Source organism: Uloborus diversus, chromosome 10 (genome assembly GCF_026930045.1).
Source record: "Uloborus diversus isolate 005 chromosome 10, Udiv.v.3.1, whole genome shotgun sequence".
NCBI classification, from domain to species: domain Eukaryota; kingdom Metazoa; phylum Arthropoda; class Arachnida; order Araneae; family Uloboridae; genus Uloborus; species Uloborus diversus.
This window is the reverse complement of record NC_072740.1, coordinates 29,574,490-29,592,856: the sequence shown is the minus strand read 5'-3', so window position 1 is coordinate 29,592,856 and position 18,367 is coordinate 29,574,490. Positions and strand designations below refer to the sequence as shown.

The 18,367-nt window shown below is 32.3% G+C and overlaps 1 protein-coding gene across 1 annotated transcript in view; it reads right to left on the bottom strand.

Annotated features, from left to right (window-relative positions):
* The window catches only part of LOC129231813 (telomerase protein component 1-like), a 210,155-nt gene that overhangs the window by 68,605 nt on the left and 123,183 nt on the right, over positions 1–18,367 (bottom strand). Inside the window, exons 28-29 of the mRNA XM_054866192.1 lie at positions 3,724–4,008; positions 689–821 (exon numbers count right to left, since the gene is read on the bottom strand). Coding sequence (XP_054722167.1) covers positions 689–821; positions 3,724–4,008 — 418 coding nt within the window. The remainder of the gene's footprint in view (positions 1–688; positions 822–3,723; positions 4,009–18,367) is intronic.

Below are 18,367 nucleotides of genomic sequence, written 5' to 3'. Positions count from 1 at the left end.
TAAAAAAAAATACAGTAAATAATAACAAATGAATACATAATCTATTAGCAAGGCATCATTCAGTAGACATTTCATATTGCAAATGAACACATAATCTATTAGCTACAAATGAATACGTAATCTATTATTAAGGCATCATTCAGTAGACATTTCATATTATTAGCATGTTTACCAAAAATAAACACTAAAAATAACAAAATTGAATACTTATTTCAGGGAGTTTATTAGAAAAGCAAACAAATAATAATAAAATAATTAGGAATTATATAGTCTAGTAATGAATTATTAAACTAAACTCAGGGGCGCAACAGCCCATGGGGGGCCAAGGCCTGTTTTGCTCATTTCCGTTTATGAGACCAAGGGTTCTGGGGTGCGAAGCAGACATTCTAGTTAGATGGCCAACCATACGTGGGACCCCCTTCATTTAGTTCCCTGGAGTGCTACTGAATGGAACACAGCCTGAGTCCACTGTGCTCAACCCAGGAATCAAACCTGGGTTTGTAGCGTAGAAGTGCAAAGTGTTGAGCCACTGGGCTTCAATGACTTATTAAGCACAGAAAAAAAAAATGTTCAGTCATTCAGTTTATCATCAAGTAATCAAAAACAAAATAATATATAAGAGTACCAATCACATTAAGAAGATTTTGTTCTACAAAACTTGAAAGGGTTAATTACACAGTTGAATTACCTTCTTTCGTAATGCATAACAAAGTTAGTGCAGTTTGCATCATTAAAGTTCCAAACTCATTTTCCATCTGCAGTATTATTTCATCTAATAGCATTGACACAGTTGTTGGCAGACGCTGAAGCATGGACAAAAACTAAAAGTACATAACTCTGGATTAAAATTTCTTTGTAAAAGTTTCACTTTATTACTTTCTTTTAACTATCTGCGAAACAGAATGTAAGACAAATACTGGAAACATCTCTTTCCATTTTTAAAAAAAACTTGAAGCACAAATTGAAAAAATGAAATCATGCATGCAACGAGAATATCTGTATATCTAAAGGAGACTATGTTTCTTTGTTAGTTTGTTTGAGCCCGATGCCCAGAAGGCCCCAGAGCAACTACAGCTATGAAATTTGGTACAAAGTTAGAAAGTTCCATGGAATCTGCACATTGGAACATTTTGGAAGCTGGCTAACATTACACCCCTTTTCAAGAAAGGGTCTAAAGGGAGTGCGGGAAATTATAGACCTGTGGGTCTAACTTTGGTGGTTTGCAAAATTTTTGAAACATTGATAAAAATTAAGACAGTAAATTTTTTAGAGACTACCGTATTTTCCTGCGTATAATCCGCAGATTATCTGCTAAAAAAGGCAGAGTTTATGAGGTGTGGATTATACGCAGCTGGCGGAATATCTGATTTTTTTTTTTTTTTTTGCTTAACACCAACGTATTGAACCTCGATATTTTTACAGTAGGGTTCACCGATCGAGACCATACACTGACTGAATGTTGTTTATTTTACGAAGCATGCATGTTCTTCTTCGCTGCCTGCCTGTATGTTGGTTATTTTACGTTGCTTGAATGTTCCTCTTTGGGATTTAGGTCATGTAAAATAAACAACATTACAGTGAAATAGGTAGCCATTTGCACAAGATTAGACCGTTTGTTCCTTTGTCTTGACTCTCTGTTTTTCAAGTAATTGGCGTACTATAATCAAGATTTCAAAAAGAAATCATTATATTTTAGATTATATTTCAGATTAATTTTGATTATGCCTTCAAAGTAATTACTTTTTCACGTTTTTAGTTAAGTTGCTCAAATGGTATGTTAAATTCAAACTTTATCCTTTTACATCGTACTATCCGCGGATTATACAAAGCTTTTTTTTCTTCAGGCTGATTTTAGGACCTGCGGATTATAGGCCGCCCGCGGATAATAAGCAGGAAAATAGGGTAATAATCTATTGACTAGTTTTCAATACGGTTTCAGGAAAAGTAAATCTTGTGCAACTAGTTTATTACATTTCTATGACAAAGTTACCATGGCTTAAGACAATAAGAAACCTGTAGATGTTGTTTACATCGATTTTCAAAAAGCTTTCGATAAGGTATCCCATGTTGCTCTACTTAGTGAATTAGCTGATATAGGAATAGGAGGGAAAATTTTTATTTCAGTAAAAAAATGGCTGACCGGAAGGAAACAAAGGGTAGTTGTAAGGGGAAATTAGTCTAAATGGAGTGAGGTTTTAAGCCGGGTTCCTCAGGGATCAGTGTTAAGGCCTGTTTATACTTAGCACTTATTACTTCTGAAGATATTCTTGGAATAGTAATTAATTTTAAAGGCTTACATTAAGGAATTATGCATAAACATTTTTCAAGCCAATGAATTTCTTTTCCCAAAGACATTAATACGAATATTTAGAATGCTTTTCAATTTTATTTTGTCTGCTTTAATAAATATTTTTTTTTTTTTTAATTCAACAGTATTGTATAAAAAATAAAAAACCCTTTAATGAATTAATTAATAAATAAAATAAATGTTTCAAAACCTGGCAACAATGCTTGATTTCCAAAACTTAAAGCTTGCCAAACAAATTCAAATATTTTATTTTCTTTCTTTTTTTTCATTCTATGAGTATGCTTTACACCAAGGCTGTAGCCAAAAGTGGTATGGATGCTTCCCACACCAAAACAGGAATTCCTTTCCAACATACAGAAGCTACATATATGAAAATGGACAAACTTTTAATTCATAATTTTGTAAAACCTTAGAATTGAAATTATCAAGAAATGCTTTTTAAAAAAATGGAGATATGCAAATCAGGGACATTGACCTGGGGAGGTCTGAGGTTTCGAGCCCCTTTTCTTGCTTTATGAAAAGGGACTGACTGTTTCACTTCAGTTATGAAAAAAAGAGACAAACCTTCAAAATGCTAAATTTTAACCTTCCAGCTGGCTTGGCCTTGAAACCAACATGAAATTCTTAGATACACTGTTCATACATATTTGTTCAAAAAAAAAAACAGATTTAGTCAAATACTTTACGATCTAGAGAATAAAATGGGCGGGACATCTGTGCAGAATGGATGAAAGTCATCCACCAAAAAGTATCTTCTCGATCAGACAATTAGGCGCCTGAAAAAGGGTGTACCCCTAAACTCTAGTGGCATGACTGTGTAAAAAAAAAAAGAAAAGAATTTTGAAAGTAGCAAACTGGATGTCGCTGGTTAGGGACAGGAGAGCTTGAAGTTTGATTCTGGGGAAGGCGAGGCTGCATCCTGGGTTGTTTGGCCTTTGAAGATGATTCCATATCTATAAATTTTTTGCATATCTCGCAGCTGAGCCAAGTGAGTCTAGTGAGCTCGTCAAGTTGGCTTATGATTTTAGATATTTTTTACATTTAGTTAATTTTACTGTTGGAATAGAAGCAGAATATCTGAGAGATTTGCGTGACTGCTTAAGTAAGTTTGTTTTACATTTGATTTTTTGTTTCATTGGAAGTTTTTGTTATCTATGGGTCCTAAATATGGCAACAGTAGCTAAACATTGCAATTTCTAAATCAGGTAACTCTAAAGTTGTGTAAAAGCTTAGAATGTTTCAAGAACGCACAGCAACTGCTTCGCTGTTCAGAGCTAATAATCATCCTGATAATAAACTACAATTATCTACATATCAAAATCCGAAGTGCAAATCAAAATCAGAAACACAAAAAACAGTTAAATAAAAAGAAAGGATACCAGTGAGAATTAATTTGAATTATAAAATTAACTCACTGTTTCAAAAGTAGCATAGGTTCTAAGAAAATCACAAGCAAGCTTCAAGTAAAAAGGGTTGTCACTTTCTTTTTTCGTTACTAATAGCAGCATCTGATTATTAAAAGAGCTTTCATCAAGCTTTTTCCCATGAGCATAAAGGTATTCTCTTACAAGTTTCTCTCTGTCACCTTTTTGTAAAGAATTAACAGACTGAAAAGCTATTGAGCATCCATGTGACTTTCTTTCACTGAGCACTTTGAGCGCATGAGATGAATCAGAAGTTGTACAAATCAACTTTAGACCCTATATTCATAAAAGAAAAATAAACACAAAATTCTTTAAAAAACATAATTTTTTTTAAATATTTAGAGCAATGAGCTCACAAACACAACACAATTTTAAGGCTTCTTTTCTAACAAAATTCAGATAATCTACAAGATACAGAAATAGAAAATTCTGTCTTTTACAACTTTCAGTCAGGCAGCATAGTTCAGAAAAATTAAAAACTATGAATGTTAACTGTATTAATGCATTTATTAGGCTACAAAACAAAATTCTGCTTTTGGGAAATTACTTTTCTTTTTTCATTTTAGAGTCAAAGAGGAACAAGAAAAGCTAGGAAATAAATGCATAAATCGTATCTTTTTATACACATACACATAACATAACTGGTAGAGTTGTGACACAAAGACACATATACATAAAATTATCTATCAAATTATGGGAAAAAACTTTTGAAAATTCACAGATTGAGCGGTTTTAAATACTAGACACCACATTATCAGCTTCATATTCTCTCTTTATTAGTGCTGTTATCCTCATATTCAATTTGATTTCAAACTTCAGATGCTATTTCTGTAAAATTCGCTTCATTAACTTCTGCTCGCGCAATGGGGCATAAAAAGTACTTTAAAAATGATACATTTTTCTTGCACATAACACTTAAAAAGTAGTACTGCAAAGGAACTTATTTTTGTGAGTTGCAATTTTTGTGAAAATAAAGATATTGGTGATTTTGCGCACTGAAAATTTTGCGAATTTTAAAGGAACAAAAAGAAATAGTGGTAAAAAATTATTTTTCCAGGCTACAATTTTTGTAATAACAAGGGGATTGCGCAAATTAGTTCTTTTACAGTATTCAAAACATGCGATAAACAAAATAAAGTTGTCTGAAGAAATCACACATGCATGTGTGATAACCTAGATAAAAACTTTTTTAAATTATATTTTCTAAATAATATCTTTGAAGTGAAATATAAAGTTGTCACATGCAATACAAAATGTCTGGTGTTCCAAGGAATGGTGCACTATTTGTTTCTTTTTGAAACTAACACAAAAAAAATAATTAGAAGCAAAGCAAAATAAATATTTAAAAAATATGCAACAATTTATTGCGAGAATTTTTCATTAGAATAGACAAATTTTAAAAAGACATCTAAAAGTGTGTCCTGCTTTGGAAAGGTTTACTGCATTTTAAAAATAACAATAAAAAATATACTGGACAAAATTTGTAGCTTAACAAATAACTCAAATGAAATACTTTGACTAAGTCAGCAAATTCTTAATTTTCAACCCTAAATAACTTGTATATGTATACAAAAATCTCATTAAAAACTTAGTCAAACTGTTCTGCAAGCAAGAGTGGCATCATCCTATTAAGCCTTTAATCTCCTTGATAGTCATATCTATAAAACCTTCACCCTGGTCATGTGCCACGTGCTTAAAAGCACACGCAATGAACATGTGTAGTATGTACCAAAAACTTCGCGACTGAATGTATCTTTTCATGTATCATCCATCTTTGTATGAAATATACAGTAAAACCTGTGTATAACAATACTGTCTATAATGATAACCTGTCTATAACAATCTTTTTTTTTTGGCCCCAGCAAAATGTTCGCATGAATAATCAAACTGTCTATAACGATAACCTGTCTATTACAATATTTTTTTAGGTCGCAACAGTATCGTTGTAGACAGGTTTTACTGTATTCAAATAAAAACAGATGAATGAGTCCAGTTTCAGCATCTCCATTAATATTCAACTTTTCACCTATAGCAACGTCTTTTGAATCATTCTATTTTGTTCTATATACTACTAGCAGGGCCATATCCAGACTTTTGTTCGGAGGAGGGATTTACCGAAATTATTTCTCGTGAAATCTATATGATCAATAAAATTTAATTTCAATTGTATATTCAATTGATTTTTGTTACAAGTACAATAGGTTATTCAACTGAGAAAGCGCTGCTTTGAGGGCATTAACATGAGCAGACGTAAAAGATGACTATTATCTATTAAACAAAGAAAGAACTCTGATGTATAACTTCTCCCCCGTTAAAGATGTCTTTTTAATAGGTCAATGGAATAGTTGCATGTACTCATATACACGTCTTTGAAATAACATTTCTTAAGTTAATATTTTTTGACTCTTAAAAAATATGTTAAACATTGAGAAATATAGAATTTGATACTTTTAAATTTAAAGAATTTTGATGTTTTTGTTAGTACCAGATATTCAAGCCCTGAAAGAAAACGGTTGATAGTTTTGTAAGAAATTATGTTTGCAGGAACTAGAGTAAGAACAAATACTGCAGATAAAGCAAAGTCTACAATACTTCAATGAAAAAAAAACCTTCATTTTTCAAATGAAATTAGAAAATAAATAAATAAACAAATAGTGATGGTAATTTTTCAGCAAAAAAAATTTAGTGAAAAAAGAGCATTTTTTGGAACAGTTTTGAACAATTTGGGGGGGAAGAGGTGAAACCCTAAAAACCCACCCCTTAAATACAGCCCTGACTACAAGCATTGGTATACAAAACTTTCAGCATGCCCAATGCCCATATTGCTTTCAGCTAACTGCTTGGGATTCTTCAAATCAAGTACTATGAATGAAGTAACTACTACATTACCTACAATCTTAAAACATCTCAAATAAAAATCAGTATCACATCAGAGAAGAATGTTGCCATCTTTTGAAGTCAAACATGAGGCACGTTGTTCTTTCAGATTGTCATTGCTGTAGTACTACTGACCACAGAGAAAAGACTTTAGATGCCGAAACAAATGAAAGTCGCTAGGATTAAAGTCAATGCTGTATGGAGAATGGTCAAAATCATCTCATCCTAATCCCCACAGAAATCGTTTGGCTGGGACATTTTTGACCATTTTTCGTACAGCTCTGACCTCGCTCTTAGCAACTTTCATGTGTTTCGTCATCTGAAGTCCTTCCTTAGCAGACAGCTGTACAACAGCAATGACGAGCTGAAAGAATATGTTACCTCATAATTGACTACAGAGGCAGCAACATTCTATGAAAAAGGGTTTGCAAAAACTTGTACCACACGACAAATGCCTGGAAAATTACGGGAACCATGTCCAAATCTAATAAAAGGGTGGTAGGTTTTTGTGCAATAAATTTCTTTGCTGTATCTGTACTTGCTTTTTTTTTAATTTCAAAACGAAACTTACTTTCTGAACGTCCCTCATATTCCATTAGTAAAGTAATTTTAACTATCACTTTGTCCCAGATATGGGACAAAGTTATTTTTCAGCTTAATTTGTGAGCATAAATTTAGAACCAAAAATGAAAAACAATATTTCAATACAAGTTTATAATAAAATGCATTTTTCTCTTCCTATGTGCTGTAATTTTCAAAACAAATTTCCTGTTTCACCATTTTGAAAACTATACTGTCTTAACTATTTCATTATGCCTCATTCTCCTGCATACACTCTAAAACAAAAAAATTGATGCACCTGGAAGAAGAAGAAACTTTTACATACATAAGGATAATATTGCTATGTGAAAGTGATTAAAAAATGATCATTTATTACTGGAAGAAACCCAAAAAAATGGAGGTTTTAGTACCCTGTTGAGCCACTTCCATCATTAATTAATGAGGTGATACAAATGAATCTTTAAGCATTACAGTTGGATGATATCCTCCTAATCTTGTGCCAGAGTTATTGTAAACATGCCACTAATAAGATCAAAATATTATGATGCCCAATTTACCGTCGCAAGATTCCCATGCTGAATCTGTGACAAATCAGGAAATTGAACAGGATAGAGAAGGTGATAATGATGAAAAGGAAATCTTCAGCCACCTTTGCTGTGAGTGACAGAACATTTTCATGTTAAAAAATGGCTCCTAGGAGCCTTGCTGTAAGTGCCAGCACATGTGACTAAAGCACAACATAAGTACACCATTAGCCTTTCATGGTGCTGTTAGCCTTTCATGGATCAATATTTAAGGCAACCTTGTATCACATGCCATGGCACCCAATATTTCCACCCCAGCTTCCGCTGTAGTGCACCCCTAAAACAAAGGCAACATTAGGGTTGTCACACGGTCACCTCCATTTGAAGTAGTGTCACATTCGACAGAATTTGAATGCAACCCAAAGGATCCAGATGGTTTTTAGCCATGCATCCAGATTCAATTTGTGCAGTGCTAAAAATTATGTAAGCTTGTGTAGACCCCCTTGTGAATATTCTAGTAGTGCCTTCATTTTTTAGTGGTATATCCCCACCCATAGCTAGGAGATTGTTATTTGGTACTGTTATATACCGAGCATGGTCACCCCTAATACAACCCAAGTTCAAAATAATAGAATACTTCCCTCGTTTTGGAAAAAGGTTTATTCTAACCAAGTATAAGTGCAAATTAGGTATTTAAATGAACGTGCCACGGTTCTTAGACCTTTAAGTATCCATTTCATTTCAAATATACTCAGTTTAAAATAATCTTAGACAGAATTATTCAAAAGTTTATAGTGATGAAGATTTACATTGAGTCAAAAAATTAGAATATTCAAATTAAATGGGGTAAAAACACTTTAAAAAGAAACTATGTTAATACTACAATGCATCTTTTTTTGCTGGATTCAATGCTTTAATCCTTTCTCACACGGATTCTACCACCTGTTTACATTAATCGTTTCTGACACCGTTTCCATACCCTCTTAAATGCGGCAATGAGTTCAATTTTGTTGGCTTGCACCAGGTCTTGAACCACTTTCTTCAGATTTGACCGTACCACAAATTCTTGATCGTATTGAGATTGGTAGAGTTGCTTGACCAGTTTAATACTAAAATTCCTCTTTCTGTTTAAAATCTATGAGTCAATTTAGAGATGTGACATGGAGTAGAATCTTGCTGAAAGATAAAACGTGTCACTAAATGTGTAACTGCTGTGCCTCAAATGAAGTATCATGCATTATTATTGATAAACAGCGGAAGTCATGCATTGTTCTATTTTAAGATACATATAACTTCCCAATTCCAGTAGCCCTCATGCACCCACAAACCAAGAAGGATGTGTCAAAGTGGGGAGAACGTCTAACACAAGATTTCTCATACGCTTTTCTTTTTAAACATCAATCTCGAACATCTTTTTTTTGTTCACAGATATTTCAAAAAAATCTTCATCACTGAATATAATACTTTTCCAACCTTGTTGCCCCTGTTTGAACTTCTCTTTGCTCCATGAGAGTCATGCACGTTTCTGCTTCATGTTTATCTCTTTGGTCTTATTTTGTAGATCCGCAATTAAACTGCAGTTTATGCAACCATCCAAGTGTATAATAGTTGGAGTGGATAAGATAACTACACATTATGTCCAACACTTATGGACGTAAGAAGCATTTTTCAGCAATTATTTTGCACAATTTACTTTAATTTGGGTTTATCTCTGCTAGGTTTTATAATTTACATACCTCGTTTACTTTGGTTCCTTTTTAGTTGGTCAGTCCTTCTATATTCCTTTAAATCTTACATACCATAGATTGTAAAACGTTCATTTGAATTGAGTTGGATATTTTTTTTCTAACTTTAAGAAATAATACAATATCTAACTTCGTTTTTTTCCTATTTATCACGTTGATGACCCATTTTGAGCAAAAAAGGCTTTCAAAAGAGCGTAACATTATCCGAGTCCAAGCTCCATACTTGTGACAAATCTTTGGGTAACAGGTATGCAAATATTTTTGCTCCTTTTTAAAATTCACATTTAATGAATAGATTATTTTAATTTTTTGACCCATATAAAAAATCTATCTATTATTCCAATGTGTTAATGATCCATAAATTATTAAAATAATATCTGAAAAGTTGTTTAAATTGATTTACCAATTCGTTAATAATGAGTTTCAGTCTTTTTAATTTGCATGCGTTCATTTTTCCCAACTCAGGGACACGTTTTGTTCAAACAGTTCTGACATTCTATTATTTTGAATTTGGGTTGTATTGATCCACAACTAGTGATGTGGATCGGGTAAATACCCAGCGGGTAGGTAAATATTTTTGGGGTATTTACCCAGGTATTTACCCAAGGCCTGGGTAAATACCCAAAAACTGGGTATTTTACAAAAAAAAATGCAAAAAGTGAATGAGAATTTTTTTTTAAATCTAAATATGAAATAATTGGTAAAACTGACACATACATATGTATTACACAGTTTATAATATTTTTTTATTGAAAGACTTAATGAAATTCTGAAAGAAACATATCGTGAACCAATGAATCTTTCTTTTCAATATCATAATTGAAGAAGATGTTTGCTTTTTTTTTTCTTTTTCTTTTTTTTTTTTTTGTAACCAGTTAGGCTTTTTACTTTTTGTAGAATGGCTTTTTATATCTGAAATTTGGCTATCAAGATTGATTAGGCATATCAAACACATTTAATGTGAATATCATATCAGATTGCTGAATTGTTTCACACAATAATTCTTTAAATATGTGATCAAAATACAAATTTTGGGGGAAAATTTATTCTTTTGTATTTGGTTGGTTATACAGGGTAATCTGTTTTAACCTGCAAGACCTTTATTTTTGCAACCATTAGTCCTACACTGTAACAGATTTCGGAAACGTTTCTCGATATATCGGAAACGTTTCCGAAATAGTAGGAATCCTTCATCCAATAGCGAACTCCTCAATATTCAGAAAGCTTTTTGTTATTTCAAGATATCTAGAAGCGGAAGTGATGACGCAACGCTTCGAAACCTATTTCATCCTTCCAACACAGGCGCCAATGAGTCGGAAATAACGAGAACTTCTTTTTTTCTTATCTATGGTTGCTGCAGTCAGCAACTGTTTAGCATTGGATTGCTTGTTATTTCATGTCTAGAGAGTAGTAAAATGTGTCGAAACTGATTTTATGCCTTTGCATTTTGGACTGCCCTTGATTTTTTAGATGATGTACGCAGCTATTAAGTTAGTTAATAACCATTTGCTTCTTTACAATTTCCAATGCGACCATAGTTATATATATATTGTGTGTTCAAGCGTGAATAGTTTCAACACCCGTGTTTATACTTAATGAAACGAAACCCTTTGGATTACTTATTCAGTTGTAATGGAGGTACTTAGATTTTCTTCCGCTCATGTTCACTTGTAAGTATTAATGAATACTTTAAAACATATTGTTATATACATTTATATTTTTGTTGATTTGCATTTGATGAGGCTCCAATTGTAACTGTTTTTGGGTTTATCGAATTAATTTAAAGTTATCCTACATACCTATGTGCGCGGTGTACTATTTGTTGTAACCAACTGAAACTGATTAATTACGCAAAAGAAGTAAAATTTATATTTGAGAAGCAATCACAGAAAAGTTATTTCGAAATACTTGGATGTACATACATTTTGGTTCAAAAAGAAAAAAAAATCAATTGTTTAATTCATTAGATATATGGTAATGCAAATATTTTCTAGTATTGTAATATGCTTCACAAAAAATGTGCCAGTATAATTTATCTTTTTTTATTATAATTTATTCATTCATTTAAAAATATTTATACCATTAGAAAATGACCATGTTATCTATTAGTAAGAACATAGTTATGAAATTAATTCATCTGCTTATTCATTTTGTTAAATGTGGTTAACAATAAAAAAATTCCTTGACATTAGTTCCGAAAATAACATTTCCTTCGTGGATATACTAGTTTAATGTAGGACAGTCAGAAGGAATGAGTCAGTGGTAAAAATGGAACAGCTGCATTTACATGCTGAAATAAAAAGTAATATTTCATGTCATCGTTTTAAAAGTGATCAGTTTTTAAATACTATGTTATTAATATGCAATGCACATATGGTGAGAAGACGAGGGGCGTTCACCACGCAGACTGTGCCATTGACATTTTCAAGGGGTTGCTTTTTTTAAGGTGGGGGGCGCTTTATATCATTTTTTGGGTGCACCATCACTCTTATGGTGTGGGGGGGGGGGACTCTCGTATATATGAAATGGAATAATCATGTAATAGAGTTCAATGTTTTAATAAATAAAATACATAATGCATTTTGCGCACACTCTAAATCAGTAACCTATTTTGATTAAGTATCTATATTTGTGATAAACTGGAAAAGGGCAAGAACAGAAGAATAAACCCGAATGGTTCCAGCAGGGGGACTTTGGTGTCATATTTAAATTCATCAATTTCTCTGTTGGTACTTTTCGGTACACTTTGTTCGTCAAAGAAATTGACTTGACGTGAACGAATTTCGGAACGCAAAGTGTAGGTAAGTCTGTCAAATTTTATCCGAAAATAAAAGCTATCAAGTTTGATACAAAATATGTTTTTAAGTTCTGCATTAAAAATACAATATGTTGATAATTTTGTCTTGAAAATATTGAGAGAAAAACTGAAGTTTAATATTGTTTAACAAACAATCCCACTTTTGAGAAAGTATTCCCCTTCCCTCCCCCGACGATTTTGTGATTATGAATGAAACTACTATATTATTTCATAAATTTTCAAAAATTTATAACTGTGCATATGTTATGCTGTTAACCATGCTATTTGTCATTAGAAATTCAGAAAAAAAAAAAAATCCACGAATGATTCTAAAATTGCTTGTATTATTGCTCTTAGATATGAAAGAATTGAAACTGATGCGGTATGCAATACTATAATAAAGAATTATACTTTAGAAAAAATCACGGAAAAAGGATTCCGAAATTCTCGGAAACGTTTTTGAAAATTGTTTGGAGAATTCCGAAATACTCGGAAACGTTTTCGAAACTTTCATGAACCACAGCTGCACAGAATACTCAGAAACATTTCTGGAAATTACGGAAAGAGGATTCCGAAATACTCAGAAACGTTTCTGAAAATTACAGAAAGAGGATTCCGAAATACTCAGACACGTTTCTGGACATTACAGAAAGAGGATTCCGAAATACTCAGAAACGTTTCTGAAAATTACAGAAAGAGGATTCCAAAATACTCAGACACGTTTCTGGACATTACAGAAAGAGGATTCCGAAATACTCAGAAACGTTTTTGAAACTTTCATGAACCACAGCTGCACGATATACTCAGAAACGTTTCCGGATTTTTTTTACAGTGTAGATGCATACTTCCAATTACAAAAATATTCAAAATCAGATGTGGAGTAAAGATATTGAAAGTTTGAAGCAAAAATAAAAATGAGTCAAAAACTACAAAATTTAACTTTTTATACGGCCCTAGGTCCCCTAACTTATATTTAGAGAAATGATCTCCATTTAAAACTTACTGACACAAAAAAACTTTAAATTTGTGCGATCAAAACTCAAGGAGATATTCCATTTGAAAGTTTTAAGGGACCATGCAGAAGATGAGATTAGAACTTATCACCTTTTCAGAAGTATGACAGGTTGGCAAAGTGAAAAACACAAGGTATTTACATTTTTCATTGCTATTCAAATATTCACGCAAATGTTATGCCGTGATATGCAAAACATGCTGCAAAACCTCGAACAATTTGAAAAACCACACTCTGCACACATATAATTTTATATAAACGCTCATTAACTGCTATATTTTCCCCCAAAAGATGTTATTGACTGCGAGTGTAAAGTGGTGTAAGTCACAATGCGATGAGTTTCATATCTCATACCTCGGTAAATATCGGCCATATTGGCCGTACTAATGTCAAACTTTTTTTTCTTGGAATAGTTTTTCAATGGAGATTATTTCCCTAAATATAAGTTAGAGGACCTGGGGCCCATGTAAAAAGTTAAAATTTGTATTTTTTTACTCATTTTTATTTTTACTTCAAACTTTCAATATCTTAAGTCTGCATCTGATTTTGAACATTTTTGCACTTGGAAGTATGCATCTAGGACTAACAATTGCGAAAATAGAGGTCTTGAAAGTTAAAACAAAACACCCTGTATACAAGGACGTAGCCAAAGGGTGGGTCCATGGGGTCCGGACCCCCCCCCCCCCTTCCTGAAAGACCACTGTCTGCTTTTTGTCAGTTTTGCACCTCACGTCAACAAAAATTTTTCAAAAGAGAAAAATTTTACGAAAACCGGTATTTTCCCCTTAAATATTCCCATTAATCGGCAATTTTCCCGCATCCGAGTCAATTCAGAACACGAGAACCTCGTGAAACTGCAATTCCCTCCTGCCGCCATTGTTTTTTTTTTTTTTTGCTGTGTCGCGTACTCCATCCGAAAATGACGAATTTTCGTTTCTGCTTTCAACTCAACTGGGTTGTGACCTTGAAATTCGGCCCCTTTCCCTCGATCCATCAGATTGCCATCGGCAAAGTAATTGAAAACAAACATTTATTGTCACTTTTGCCGTACCCCCAGTCTCATTGGCGTGGTTTTCTTTCTTTCTTTCTTTTTTGTTTTGACTCTTTTCCCGTTTGGACTTGATTTCCTACACACATGCTGCACGAAGGACAGTCAGAGTGGGGTGCATCTGTGGCGAATCAGTAATTGAAATTCCTATTATTTTCTGTTTTAACACACAGTATTTTTCTACTACACACTTATAGGAAACATATCTAGAACAAATTTGTAATCAAAAGAAAATTAAGTTTACACAAACTAGGTAAGTTGTAGTTCCCTTTTAAAGGTTTCTTAACAATACGAGCATTTTTATGTGCTAATGTGTTTTCCCATTTAAAAATTAAGTTCAGACAGAAACGAAAAAGAAATTCTGCACATTTCGTGTGTTTGAGGATGAGAAAAAGGAACATTAATTATTAATTAATTTATTTTTGCTGTTTATATTTTTAGGATGATTCATTTCAGATTCATTTTACATTTTGATTAATAATCTTATTTAATTTTTTAGTTTATTTTCAACAATAATAGATTACTTATGTCCCCAGAAGCTTAAACTTTTGAACTGTAATCCTGAAAAAAAAGTTCTTTTTTTTTTCTTTTTTTTTTAACATTTGTGTCTTATTTTTAGCTCAAGATAACACTGAGAAACTTCTCTCCTTTCTGAGAAACAAACTAGATTTTTTACGGATGTTTTTCCACCCAATATTTAAACATGACTATGAAACATATTAAATGCCCAAAAAGAATTTGTGTTTGGAAATAAAGTAAGTGAATAAATAAAATTTGAAGTTGACGCAACGAAATTACTTTTCGCTGTATCAAAATTTTATGAAGCGAAGAATGAAATTGAAAATTACTCGAATATTCTACTCTGATCAGTTTATGAAATTGCAAGTTCGGCCATATTAACACATGTAATTTAAAAGTAATTATTTGAAATTCGTACTTTTAGGTCTTACTGAATTGTGAGTCTATGGTTCCAAGAAAAGAGCCGTTAGTTACTTTTAACTGAAGAACAAAATCTTTCTTCGATGTTGTTCCGTTTTTCAAGTAAAGCATATTTATATTTGCTTCATAATAGGAATACATTTTCTGATTGTTATTTACCGCCTTTGTACTGAGGAATTATTTAGTAAGCATCTATGCATCCATCATTAGTAACTTGCGAAGGTAGCATTAAAGGTAAAAACGGACATGTGCATTTAACTATAAATTATCAGGTGAAAATCTCTGCTATTTGCTGCTTTACAAGCAAATAATAAAAAAAAAAGGTGAATGCGAGGTAAATTTTCTTGTGTTTTTCACTTCTATAGTATATTTTTTTTTTTAACTTTTAATTTCTTCAAGTTAAAATTACTTGCTATTTCTTGCACTAGAATATATTTTACTAACATCACATAAAAGAACGAAAAAAAAAGTCAATACCTACGTTATGAAATATGATATGCTTTCGCGAATACAGGCTAATTAAAAAATTGCTCCTATAATGGAAGTTATACCAATTTGAATATGAAAGAATCAGAAGTGTTATTATTGTTATATTAATTTTAGAAGATTGATTTAAATCATTACTGGATTTTTAACCACAATTATTTTAAGAGTTTTTACAAAAGATTGTCTGTAGACTTTGGAACATCAGATGACTGAGGAGCAAAAAATTTGCAAACTGAGGCTGTAAAAAACCTATAAGTTTTGTTTCCAAAAATTGGCTAGCTTTAGTCATACATATTGTTGAAAATGTATCTAATTTGATGCTGCTGTATTATCGCAAACGGGACGAAGACTACCTTAGTGATCAAAATTTGACGTTTGACTCCAAATTATGAAATTTTCGAGTCTAACACTTGCTTACTGCTAATAAAGACAGTAAAGTAACCAGGTTATAATCAAATAGTGTCACGATAATTCGTAACACAGCATATTGCCATTTTCCCAGAAGTTGTACAGAAGTTGTTTGTATTAGCAGAATAAACAGAACTCGTGTTTGGTGGTGAGATAGGTGGGTGCAATGCCTCCTCTTGATCTTTTAAATGAAGCATCAAATTGAAAACATCAGGGGAAAATTGCCAATAATGTTCAAATCAGTCATGACCTTATAAAAAAACATTTATAAAAAGCAATCATTTACATTTTTTCCAAAATGTTGTTAAAATAAAAATACATAGATGCTTAATTTCATTCATTATACATTCCATTAGTCGTCAGGTAAAGAGATCTCTCAGGTATTCGTTTGGTTTGACAAAATTAAACCTCTAGTGCAGTTTCGCATCGCAAAGAGCTCAAGTGTCTCCATCTGGTGGAAACTCGGCGTCAACATTTCCTGTGCCAGTCACATCCGCGCCTTAATGGTAGCATATGAAAGACCAGATGCCATATCGGTGGTTCGCACTATGTCAGAAAAGGCTAAAGCCTCTAACGAAGCCCCATTAGAAAGAAAAAAAAATACTATAACGGATCTTAAGATAGCTTATTTTACCAATTCGTTGCAAAAAAATAATAACGTTAAAAAAAAAAAAAAAAAAAAAACGTCAATACGCCTTTTTTTTTTCAAATGATTGCAGCAAAGGAAGTTTCCGTCCCTCAAAGAGTTAATAGTTTGTTCAAGCTTTTAAATGATGGTTAGAAATGATAATAAGAAAACGGATAAAATTAGAAATTTCATTCAATTTCGTATTATAAAGAGAATGTTATAAACGTAAATAAATAAAGAACTAGTTCCAGTTTTTTAAATGAAACCTTGCTAATATTTTCGTCGAGAGGGTGGTTGAATTTTTGCCAGAAATCTTGTTCAAATCGGACAGAATGGGGGAATTACGTTATATAGCATTCATACAGTTATACATTCGACTCGATAGATATAGATTTCTTTATTTTTTCAAATAAAATGGCTTGTACATATTTTGGTGAAATATAAAACAAAGCTTTAATATTTTATTAAATTATCACCTGCATTTTCCAAGTAATCCCTAGAACAGTGTTCGTTTTCCGATTTCCTTTTATTGTGAACTTTTTATTAATAGGAATTATATCACTCATTTTCAAAGCATCAGAGCCGAGGAAGCTTATGTGATGGAATTTTTCTATATATGTTTGGAAACTTAGTATGGCATAACTTTGAGTTTAATGTTAATTTTATAAACTGACAATAATTTTTTTGCCACTTAATATAAAATTTTTGTTAACTAATTCTAACTAATTGCTCTATCAATTTCAATTATTTAATTAATCTTAGTTAATTATCACATTCTCATAATTAGTTTTAATTGGAATTATTTTTTAACGTAAATATGAGCTACTAAGTCTGCTTCAGTATGCCTCCTCTTTTGAAGTTCGTGCAACCTTAGACCCCCCCCTTAACAATGTTCTAGCTACGTGCCTGCTGTATATACAGTCGAACCTGTTTATCTCGAACCTGCCTATCTCGAAAACCTCTCTGTGTCGAAGTTTTTCATTTTCCCTGCACATAAAGTATTAATTGAATGTTTTCCCCCATGTTTGTCTCGAATGAAATTTTCTGAAAACCTGCGTAACTCGAATTTCGACTAAAGTGTCTTTCTTGAATTCCATCCCCAACGATCTTTATTGACTGGAATTTGGAGACAGAAAGCATTTTTCTTAATATTAGCAGTCACATAATCCACCAGAATTAAAACTTTATGTACAAAAAGCAAGTTTTCCAGCAATTATATCCATTCGGAAACTGAGAGGAAGGGAACATTGTTGATTAGTAAAATTGCTTCCAAAGTTTTTTTTTCGAGTCATTGCTCCAATTACTTGTTTTTAGAACTTTTTTTCAAAACCTCTGTATCTCGAAACCTCTATATCTCGAATTTTTCTTCTCTCCCATAAAATTCGAGATAGACAGGTTCGACTGTATACATAGTGGAATACATACAGAAAAGTATTTTAGTTGAAAATAAATTTTTGAAATAAATACCTGGGTAAATACCCATTTTGGGTATTTACCCAGGTATATACCCTGGGTATTTACCCCTAAAAATAAATACCCAGGTATTTTACATCACTATCCACAACACCATAATTAAACAATTTGTTTGTGGCATGCTTCAAACACATGTG